General features: G+C 38.2%; 1 protein-coding gene across 3 annotated transcripts in view; it reads right to left on the bottom strand.

Annotated features, from left to right (window-relative positions):
* RIT2 (Ras like without CAAX 2) overlaps positions 1–9,025 on the bottom strand; it is a 324,779-nt gene extending 315,754 nt beyond the window's left edge. For 2 of the 3 annotated variants that reach the window (XM_081078369.1, XM_081078370.1), the window contains exon 1: positions 8,713–9,025. In XM_081078369.1, coding sequence (XP_080934495.1) covers positions 8,713–8,815 — 103 coding nt within the window. In that variant the 5' untranslated portion in view covers positions 8,816–9,025. The remainder of the gene's footprint in view (positions 1–8,712) is intronic. The other variant, XM_081078368.1, reaches the window with a different exon arrangement.
* Positions 9,026–12,260: the final 3,235 nt, after the last annotated feature.

Genomic DNA, 12,260 nt, shown 5'->3' with positions numbered 1-12,260 from the left:
GAGGAAAATGGAGACTCAAAGAGCTTAAGTGACCTGTGCAAAGTCAAATGCTGTTAAAGACAAATAATTAAAAACAAGGTTACCCATTTATGCTACAAGCATTATTCAGCACTCACTATGTGCCAGGTTTTGTTATAGTGCAGGACTATGAGTCATTCCAGTAGCTATTGTTATTCTTATTTTACAGATGACAAAACACAAATCTGGATTTCCTAGGATGCTCAAACCTCCAGTTCACATTGTTCTGTGATGATTTCTCTGCTGAGGTCACATTCTGTAGATCAAGAACATGGGATGGTGACTGGAATAGTGGACACTGGTTAAGAGCCTGGCATCTGGTGGTGGCTAAGACTTACACAGACACCAACAGATTCTGGGTTCCTGAGCAAATCACTCACTCTCTTCAAGCCTCACTTTTCTTATCTATAAATGAGGGATAACTGCCATGCCTCTGCTAAAGCATTTTGGGAGGATTCAATGAAGTAAAGCAATTAGGACAGGGTTAGGTGTGTGAGAGACTCACCACACAATGCAATATAGAGTTCATGTAGTATAGAATTGTATACTTGAAACTTGTAAAACTGTATTAACCACTGTCACCCATAAATTTAATTTAAAAATGTGGGCTCTTATTTGCTCTTCATTGGATGAATGAACTGAAAGACAGGTTAGACAAAGCATAAATCATTCTTCCTTATGAGTGTGCACGGATTTTTGCAAGCACATGCACTGGCGTGGTTGTTTCTCATTTTCAAGCATATTTAGAGGAACCACGGAGTGATTAAACCATCTAAGGTTTCTTATCCTTTCAGTGAATAACTATGCAAATAACGCCTTCCCTTTACCAGCAGTTTACTGAACCAAGACTTCTCCCACTCACCACAACATATCTAACTAGTTAAAAATCCTTGTCTGGTGTTCCACTGTGAGACCACAATTTGCCTATACAATCTGATTTGAGTTCAATTCAGGAATTTTCCCTTGGGGTTCCAAACCTTGTGTGTCCCCTGATTCCCCCATCAATACAACATCCCCAGAGAGACAGTGTCCTGAGTATACTCCTGCATATGCAAGTATGCTCCAACAGAGTCCATCCTTCACACATACTCCAGGGAGAACCTGGAACATACTGCTATGCCTCCAATGCACTTGGCAATGGCAGGATGCTGAACTACCTGTGAGTGTGGTAGAGACTGGAACAGGTCATATCCCAATGCTGGTGGTATGGTGTTAGCTGGAGCAGGGTTATGGCAGGCAGAAAGGGCAGAAGGGATGAGCTGGCACAGTTGCCAGTAATGCCACTTAGCTGGTGCCTGCTGATGAACCACAAGAGCAGATGGCACCATTTGGTGACGGTCATCAGAGAGCTGACATTTATGAGCAAAGCCCGGGTGACTGAGTTGATATCGATGGGCTTTGCAAAACAACAGCCAAATTCAATAAGAAGAGCATTTCCTGCATACTTTCAGCAATGCAGAGGACTGCCATCCATCAGGGTAGTCATGGTCACAACTACATCACACTGCAAAGACACCTCCACTCAAAAACAGTCCCCATCAGCAGCCTAAAGTCCAGTTAAGAGAAACAGATTTTATGCTGGTTTATGGGAGGCATCATGGCCTAATGGGAAAAAAATCTACGCTTTAGTAAGTCGGGAACTTCTGGTTCCAAAGCTACAACTGAGCAGCTGAGCGACCTATGTTAGGTCACTCAAACTTCCTGACCACAGTTTGCATTACTTTCAGATTATCTTGTGTACATCTCTATGTTTGTACTTAACCCACTGCAATACAATTCATTCTTTTTACCCCTAGCTCAGGGCAGGAGTGTCTAATTCTTGGTAATAATTCAGGATCATTCACAGGTCTAGGTACGCAGGTGCAGACACACACACACACACACACACACACACACACACACCATCTATACCTACTAAATGAATGAACAGGGAAGGTATTTTCCATTTGTAACCTGTAGTTTCTATCAGCTACTCTTCTCTCTCTCTCTCTCTCTCTCTCTCTCTCTCTCTCTCTCTCTCTCTCTCACTCTCTCTCTCCCCCCCCCTCTGCCTCTCTCTCCCTCTCCCTCCCTCTCTCTTGCTCTCCCTCCGTCTCTCTCCCCCACACACAGACATACAGTTGACCCTTGAATACAGGAGGGTTTAGGAGCACCCACGCCCCACCTAGCTGAAAATCTTCATATAACTTTTGGCTCCATTGAAACTTAACTAGCCTATTGATGAGAAGCCTTACCGATAATATAATAGTCAACTAATACGCATGTTGTGTTATATGTATTATATACTATATTCTTACAATAAAGTAAGCTAGAGAAAAGAAAATGTTATTAAAATCATAAAGAAGAGAAAATACATTTGCTGTATTGATTGGAAAAAAATCCACATATAAGTGGACCCGCACAGTTCAAACCCATGTTTTTCAGGGCTCAACTGCGCGCGCGTGCGTGTGTGTGTGTGTGTGTGTGTGTGTGTGTGTGTGTGGAGAGAGAGAGAGAGAGAGAGAGAGAGAGAGAGAGAGAGAGAGAAAACATTCTCCCTATATCAGCACCTAATAGATTTCAAAAGTTCACCTGATATATTCAGAAACTTGTTTACTTTCTTCATTAGTATCACCCCAGTTTTAATTTCTTATCATTACTGGGTTATTTGATTTTCTCAAGTTGAGAGGATTGTCATTTCTTCTCTACATGATCTGTGCCCCTAGGGGTTCCTGAATAGGCCAGAACATAATATGTCTTTGGTACCTACATGTTGAAATGTTTGGTCAGAACTTTCCATGCTACCCTTCACCCCACCTAATAAGGATTTTTGTGTAGAAAATTACTATTTGTCTAGGATTTTGGTGTACACGAATTTGTTTGATATCTAAAATATACCTATGAAGGTAAATGTAGAACTCAGGTTCATTGTACCAGCTCTCAAGAAATAATATAAAAACTCTGAGGGTGGAGAAAACGTAACTAGTATAATCATGAAACTTAGACATATACGTGTAGGCACCTCAGGTTCATCATTTAATATCTTTGTCTCTGGGCATGTTACTTTTTTTTCCATGGGCCTCAGTTTTCTCATCCACAAAATGCAGACACTAATGTCTACTGCCCAAAATCAAGGTGAGGATTAAATGAGAGCCAGGTGAATGTGATAGACCATTGACCCCTGGAACACCAGAGCGAGTTTGTAAATGTCAGGAGCCCAGCGCCATGTGGGTAGTCAGAGACCAATACAAAGGCATTCATCTCTAGGCTCTTTCTCTGCTGAAGACATAGAGTTATACTAATTTGTTTTTTTGTCAGTGTAAAATCTGTAAAGTGCATTTAATCTTGGAAATATCATCAGCCAACACCTTCACCTAAATTATACTTTCAATCCTTACTTGAGCAAGTGCATATCAATTTACTTTTCTACTGAGCCTTTTTTGAACCTCTTGGCTAATTCTGGCTGACAGCATTGCAGTGAGTGACGAGATCGGCAGTGTAATTAGGGTGGTGACAATTAAAGGTGAGAGCAGAGGGCCCTCCAGTCTTGAAATGATTTTATTTTTTTCCCCTTGTTTATTTGTTCTCTTGCCTTGCAACGCAGAACATTCAAATAACACTTGGTCATGATGTGACAATTGTTCCGTGTTGTCAGAGCCAGAGTTCTGCTAATGAGGTAAAAACACAGCCTCAGAGACATGAATGACTCACTTCGTTGTTTGCCTTGATTTAATTCATCAAATAAAGGCTCAATTTTCACCCTTTTTATACCAATTCACTGTGGTTGGAGAAGCTGGTTTGTGCTTTCTCTTTACCTCATAAAATATTGTTATTGCTTTCATTTTATAATCCCTGCTACACAAAACTCTGAATGTACAAAAGAGACAAATTGTTAAAGGATGGGAGGCAGAGAATGATTGCTTCTTTTACAAGTGAGTTTTCCCTTTACAAAAAATTCACAGTGCGTGCACTCTAATAAATTCTGAGTTCCTTAATACTTTTTATGTTTTCAGCTTATTTGTTTTATTTTACCTTTAAGTCTCCTAAGATATGATTTAAGCAAAAGTTAAAGAGACTTTTTAAGATTTTTTAAAGTTGAGACAGAGATTTTCCCGACTGCTCCCAATGACATTACGTTATAAAGTGTCAACTTTAAAAAATTATAACCCCACCTTCCCTTTTACTTTTGCATGCTCTGCTCCAAATTATTTTCCTCTCCAACCCCAGTTCTCCCTATACTTTCCCTTTTCAACTTCAGGAAATCCTACTCTTCCTTCAATACAAAATTCAAATATCATCTCTGCTGGGATTCCTTCTTAACTTTCACATGCAGATTTAGCCACCTTTACCCTGAGCTTCCACAGCTCTTATTCAGAGGCTTAATATAAACTTATCATTTTGTAGTATACATTATATTTTCCCCCATGAGACGGTTGACTCTTAGAGAGCAGGGATAGTGTCTGGAATAGTACTTAGGCATAACCCTACCCCATTTCCCAATGACTTGCATAGTATTTCATACCTGTTTCACACTTCACAATATTTGACAGAAAATTTCACCAAGGTAATTGCAAGACATATCCTAGAGACTGGAGAAGAATATATAGATCTCATCTGATCTTTGGATACTTTCTCTACTTTGCTCATGAAATTTGATGGGAAAACAATTTAGAGTTAGAGTCATTTTCCTAGTTCTTAGTTATTTCTGTGTACCCTTGGACTAATCTCTTAACATTTCTCTTCCTCAGATACTTCATCTGAACATAGGGAGTAAATGACCTACTTACCTCCTTAAATTATTTTATGCTCAAATAAGATCATAGAATAGACAAAGTGTATTTTAAAAAAATAAGACCTTATTAGTACTGAATTAGATATTCTGGATAATCTGAGTCTGCACTGGGAGAAACAAATGTAAATACAAGGAAAGCAAGCAGACACTAATCATTCTTTATCATTGAGAAACAGCCTTTATAAACATCAAACCACAAAGACATAGAGAAGTCAATATTTAAAGCAGTTATAAGGGTTGTTTATACTCCATTAAACTCAAACTATAGCTGGGAGATTTTTATTTTTTCTCTTTTTTTGAGGGAGGGGAAGGGATGATACACAGTGGAACAAATAGAGATAGAAGCCTAAGAATGTGCCCAGCTTACGTGAAATTCATTGGATAATTGGTTCAATTTTTATTTAGCTTACCCTGTGTAAAAATTTTGGTGTGACTGAAAAACAGCTTCAAGGGGATCAGGAGGGTTGAGTTCTAGCTGTGATTCTTCCACGACCATATGTGTGAATTTTGCAAGTCCTTTAATGCTTGGTACTTCAGATTCTCCATCTTTCAAATAGGGTGGAAACTATTTCTTATGTATCCTGTTTCCTTAGCACTTATAGCATTCTTGGATAATGTTAGGTATAATAATTTGTTATATAAATATAAACACAATATAAATATGTTTTTATTTATATAAAATGTTAGTGTATATAATGTATATTAATTTAAAGACTAAAAATGCATAGATGTGTAAATGACAGTGTTAGTCTAGATGGTTCAGATCTCTTCTAAATATAACATTCAAGAGGTAGAGGATGCAATACCCACTGTCCTGCTTTTTTAATAGCAAGTGGTGGGATTCTTTGCTCTTCTTGCCCAGGGTGTTAAGACATAATGTAATAGAGTTAGATAAAATTTCATAGAACTCTATAAAACATTACTTCCATTACCAGGCACAAGTTGTTTCCTTGGGCCTCGGTTTTTTCATCTGTAAAATGGCAACACCTAATCAGATTGTGGAGAGAACTGAATATAAGCATGAAAAACAGGTAGCCCATGCCAGCCACATAGAGGATGTTTCATAAACGTTCACGCCCTTCTTGTTTCTTCTCTGTAGTAGCTTGTACAGGGCCCATGCGTAGAACATGATCAATAACTTGTTGAATGATTATTTGTGGTTTGAAATTTCTCACACATAGTACATGTATTCACCTACACATTTTAAATCGTGGGAATTTCTGCTCCACTAAAGTTGCAAATCCTTTCAAAATGTCCTACTCACCAAAGTACGTCGTAGTAAAACATGGATAAAGAAAAATCCTAATTTCTTAGTAAGCATAGAAAATCTCCAAGGTTTTATTCATTTAAAAGTTAAGGTCCCTGTAAATTGAGTTTTTCATTCATGTTCAAGGCTGACTCAGAGCTGACTCAGTATTGGAAATAGATGATAGCTTGCTACATCTTTAATTTCTACAGAATAGCATACTTCTCCTTGAAATCCCTTCATATAATCCAATATAATTGGCTTGTATGATCCTTTTATATAAGCCCCTGAAATTGTTCGAAGGAAAGTAAAATGTACTTCCATTAATCCAAACCTTCAGCAATATAAAAAGTGTCTTTTTATTAAAAAAATACTTTTGTTCATTTGAAAGCAAACATTTTAACCTTCAAGATATTGAGAATCAGTACTTGAGAATATTGAGAATCAGTACTTGAAATTTTATGTACCAAATGAATCATAGGGACAAAGCCCAAGGGTAAGACATGTTTCCATCAGTCTGATTCCAAACGTTTAGCCTTAAAGTCAGCATTTTCCAAGTCTGGAATTGTAGTATGAGTTATATTCTCTCTGAAAGTAACAGCCAAAAATGCTATTTATAAAATCAGTACAACCGAACTATTTACCGTCTTCTATTCTCAATCATCTCTGAGATAAGCTGGTTACTCCTATTTTGATCACACTGGAAAAGTTTTTTTTTTTTTTTTCAAATATTTAATTATGGACTGGCTTCTTTTGTACAAAGTGAAGGTGAGAGGATCCCAGGTCACTCTACCCGCCATTTTGTTATTTCAAAACTTTCTAGTTATTGGAAAAGTGACAATGACCAGTTAGTATAAATAATATAACGGGGAGGTCAAAAATAGGAAAACTAATATCATCTCCAGGATAAGTATATTGCTGAAGGATCGGCTTATCCAATATTTCTTCTCCCCAAGTTTCATTTCCATGGAATAAACAACTAAAAACTAGTCACTCCTATGCCCCCCGAACTACTGGTAAAACAAGAAAATACCAAGCCAGCAAACAAAGGTAATGTGCCCAGCAAGCATGAATATATTGTGGGACCATTGCAGCATCTCTCTGACTTCACCAGCTGATGGTGGCACTCTGTTGATTAGTCTCCTGCCTTTTCCTTAGATCCGTTTCTGTCTCTTTCTGATATTTTATTCTCACATTGTTTCTTCTTCATTGTATCAGACGGTTCTTGCAAAGCATAATTTTATTTTATTTTCTCTGTATCCTTTGTCCTTTCTCCCTCCCTGATCCTCACCTATTTTGATTCTTTTCCTTTCAAACCATTACATTTTTTTTAAAAAGGAGAGAGGTTCTAAAATTTCCTCATTCACAGATATTTGTGCAGCTTTTCATGTCATCTTTCCTTCTTAGGAGAGGTGACTAATTTTTCTCACTTTGACATACATGTAGCGATTTACCACATCCAGTTTTACCTACTTTTTTCTTTGGGGGTATTCAACTTTAGGTCTCTTGCTATTTTTCTAACCATTTTACTTAGCTGTCTGCTAAAATGGCACTCTCTTTGTCCCCTCCTTTGCTGATCAACGTATCATTTATGGACCCACTATAAAAAGTTATCAGCTTTTTTGGTGGTGGTATGGGAGGGTTCTATACCAATGATGATGGCCTCAACTGTGAATCTTTTTGCCAAGGCCTAGAACCATTGATTTTTTAAGAAAACTTTTTGTTAATGCTAACTTTAATATTTCTTCTGTTTTCTGTCATCCCCAAAGATATATCCCCATGGGGGTCTTTATATCGTAAAAAAATCATGTTTATCTATTTATGTTCTAGTGATATCCACAGCTCCAAGATATCCAACATTTAATCAGTCTCGAACACTAGTACCTATCTGTTTCTTTAATTTGTTATATTTGGCCTTTTAAACCCCTCAAGAAACGCAACCATGACAACTGTTTTTTTGTGTCTTGTTCTGTATTAACACCAATTTACCACTCTTAACTTCATTAGCACGCCAAATTCTTTATTCTCATGGTTTTCTCTTTTAATACAGTTAACCATAACATTTGGCTTGATTACTGCAGAGGACCCACAATGAATATCATTCCTTGAACAGCTATCACTTTCAAAAACCAACTTTCCTTTTGGAATTCAAAGCCACATGCGATGTTAGATCATAGACAAGGAAAAGGAGACAGGAAGCCCCTAATCAAAGAAACAAACATAGCTATCAGCTTTTATAATCCTGCATGTGTGTCTGTGTTTGTAATCTGTATGTTTCATTGAATATTAACAGCACTTTATGTGAATATTTTTGAGAACAGGAGCACATTTTCTCATACCATGATTATTTCATAAATATCACGTGATTATTTAAAAAAAGCATATAAATTACCCAGCAGGAAATCAAAGGGAAAAAACAATCCTCTTAAAGTTCTATATGTCATCACTGGCTGTCTCCCAATTCTCCTGACTAATCAGCATCTCTTTAACAGTCCTTACACTCATAAACATCCTGTCAGATACTTGGTGTCTAACTGCTACAGCTAGCTAACCTCTAACACCATCAGCATTATTACTATTACTGGTTTTTTGTTGTTTTGATTTTTTTTTTTTTTAAATAAGTAGCGTTCCCTGTACAGAGGTTCCACCTTCCCCAGCGTTTGGTATTAAAACTTACCGCTTTTACCAACTCCCCCTGCTCCCAGCATTACCACCTTGTACTCTCTGGACCCGCCTGATGCGCTGCTGGGGGAGCAGCTGGCTTCGTTTTCTACCTCCATCTTCCCCGAGGGACCAGAGGAGAATGAAGAAGGAAAAAGTCACCCGTGTCAGGTGCTGGCTCAGATATTAAGCAACTCTAAAACTGTGTCAAAAGAAAGGTTTAGTACGAGGTAGGAACCATCAGCGTCGGACTGGCTGCTGGTCCTGTGCTCGCGGGTCTCATAGCAACCACTTCAATTGCTTCCAATAAAAATCTAGCTTTTACCTACCCTCCCTTCCTTCTGATCCTTCACTCTTTCAAGTCTCCCTGCGATTTCTCTCTCTCTCTCTCTCTCTCTCTCTCTCTCTCTCTCTCTCTCTCTCTCTCTCTCTCTCTCTCTCTCTCTCTCTGTTTTCTCCCTTCCCTCCTCTGTTTCTTTCCCCGTTTCCCTTCCTCACTCTCTCCTTTCTCCTTCTTGCCCCCTGCAAGTCCTAGTTGTCAGAGGCACACATACTTGGCTGCCTTCCAGGCTGGGCTGCTAGAGTGGAGTGAATGAATGTGAGACTTAGAAGATCCTGTGTCTCACAGGCTGATTTCTGTAGTTACAGCTTCAGAGACGCTATTTTCTTCTAATCCGACTCAATTAACTAAAAAAAAGATGTCTGTTGCTTATTTCCTTGCTTTGTATCATCATCTTTTTTGCACAGTTCTCATTCTAGGAAAAGGGTTGCTACCAATTTAGAAGAAAAACAATCGAAACAAACTGCTCTTTAGTATTATTTAAATAATAGCTGGCTGGCAGGAACTGTGTCAGCTCACTTGACAGCTGCAGGTCTAACATGAGGAGATATTTGAATTAGGTCGTTGTCATGTTTGGACATGGATCATCCTTGTTGGTACCAGGTTACTGGGAACAGCCTAAAACACAAGGATCCTGCAAACATTAAAGAGATAATTAAATAATTCTGCTGACAATTATGGTAGCATTAAAGATCACAGAAGATGATTTTTCAAATGTCCACACTCCTGCCTCTTATTTGAATTCTTTTAAAGCTTTATGGTCTTTGCTTTTTTCTGGAAAGCTTCTAAACTACAAAGGATCTTAGAATGCTTTCATTAATTCTTAATTGTCATAGATCCTATCCTTCAAACAAGAAGAGGAGGATGTTCTGTAGGTTTATTGTCTATTTTCTGGTTGTGAAATTGGACGATTAGAGGCAGCCAAGAGTTTGGTCTACATAAGCTTCTCTTTCTATCTAGATTTTAAGATCCTCTAAGAAGAAACTACATTTAATCAGTTCCGTATGACTACAGTATATAGCCAAGTGTGCACAGAGTAGGTGCTCAATATAGTCTTACTGGTAACTGGAGAGGTGTCATATAGTCACAGACAACAGCACACGCTCTGGAGCCTGATTGCCTGTGTTGATCTCAGACACTTACTAGCTGTGTGACCTTGGGTAAATTAATTGACTTCTCTGTGTCTTAGTGTCTTAGTGTCTTCATCCATAAAATGGTTTATCAAAGCCCTACTTCATTAACTCATTAAGTGATTTGTATGCTCGTGCAGTGCTTAAAACACTGTCTGACAAATATGTAACCAGCATATGCGTAAGTATATGACATTATGATTATTATATTATTGTTTTGAGTTAGTAGTGCTCCCAGCCCACTGTATATAAGCACTCAACAGAAGAAAAGATCATCTCTTCGTGTGTTTATTGGCCTCTGTATATCTTCTCTGCTAAAGAATCTGCTCAAGCCTTTTGTCTATTTTATATCAAGCTGTTTGTTTTTGTATTGTTGAGTTTTGAGAGTGCTTTACATATTCTCGATGTAAGCCTTTTTTCAGACACATGTTCTGAAAATATTTTCCCCCAGTCTGTGGCTTTTCTTAACAGTATCGTTCTAAGAGCAGGAGTTTTAAATTTAGATGGAGTCCAATTTGTATTTTTTTTCTTTTTTGGATGATCCATCGGGTTTTAAATGACACCTTGTCCAATGATTTTATTCCCATTTCTCTTTACATTTTTGTTACTCCTTCATTGTAACTTTGCTTATTGTCATACTTCTATTTATTACCTCCCAGAGAGTAACTGCAAGGTCTGTAATTCTAGACCTAATTTCTCTCCCTGAACTTCAAAAGTATGTCCAAAAAGACATCACTCTTATTCTCAATAACAAAGCCAACTCTGCCTCTGTCTTTGTAGGGAGCACCACCTCCCTCCAAGTCCTAGCTTTATGTTAGCCTCTTCTCATATTTGACCTCCACGACTGAAAGGACTTCCTAACTTATCCAGCCTGAGTACAATCTACCTGCCCTTTTCCCCTTTCACATCATTCAATTCAGCCTGTACACGGATGTCAGGGAAATCCACCTAAAATGTCAACCTGACTGACTCTATTGTACACATATTCATAAATCACATGCCTAATAACACAATCCAATAGTTCAGAATGGGACACAGGGATGCAAAGCATTTATTCTAGACGCATGCCCTCACACTGGATAGAACAAAGTCAGGCAAAGTGAGCTACTTGCCTTTCCTCCAACAAAACTGTCATTTCCATAATTGGATCTAACAAAAAACTATAGCTATATTATAATTATCCTATAATTGACTCATTGAAACTTTATTCCTCAATGAAAAGAAATATGTAAACAATAGCATTTAGCTTCAAGGTCTTTCTGGTTTTGGTTTCTACTTCTGATGCAGACATTCTTATGACATTGAGCAAATCACTTACCCCTCTAGCTATCTGTCCCACCATCTGTTACTCTGTTTTCCATGTCAGCCATTCTGATTCGGTGGTAAACTACAGGAATTGTCATGCCAGCTGTGTCCTTGGTGCTGTTTTGTTTTTTTTTTCCTACATTTTAATATTAAGAGAGGGGAGTCCATGGAAATGTCCTTTAACAGTAAATAAATGAATGGCTTGCCTAATATCACAGGGGCACTGTGAGACAGAAATTTAACTAGTGAATGGGGTTTCTTCTCAAGGAAGGATTCTAACACTACTGATTTTTAGTTTTAGTTAGTGAACTTTGTGAATTTGAATGATTTGTGCTGGGTCCAGTGCACCCAAGAGTCTAATGTATGTGTTTGGTGTGTGTTTGATGTGTGTGTGTTTGTGTGTGTGTGTGTTCGTGTGTGTGTGTGTGTGTGTGTGTGTGTGTGTGTGTGTGAAAGAGAGAAAGAGAGAGAGACAGAGACAGAGAGAGAGAAAGACAAAAGTATCTTTCAGGTTTATAAGTGCTGATTGAAATGGAATCGTAAGGCTACCAAAGTCATTACATGGCAGATTAATTTGCTCTCTGGAAAATTATTAAATGAAGATTGAGAGGTCCAATATGGCGGTGGCATAGCAAGACGCTGGACTCCCCCCTCCCATGACTAAACTCAAATGTACACATATACCGGGGGTGCCAAAAAAATGTATACAAGTAAACACTTGGGTCAACATTACTCAAGCAGTAGTTCACCACAATCAGAAGCATGTGGCCACTGATGGTAACCACTCTG

The sequence above is a fragment of the Rhinolophus hipposideros genome (assembly GCF_964194185.1).
Source record: "Rhinolophus hipposideros genome assembly, chromosome: 17".
Lineage (NCBI taxonomy): Eukaryota > Metazoa > Chordata > Mammalia > Chiroptera > Rhinolophidae > Rhinolophus > Rhinolophus hipposideros.
Note: the sequence above shows the minus strand (reverse complement) of the source record. Positions and strands in the feature narration are given on the sequence as shown.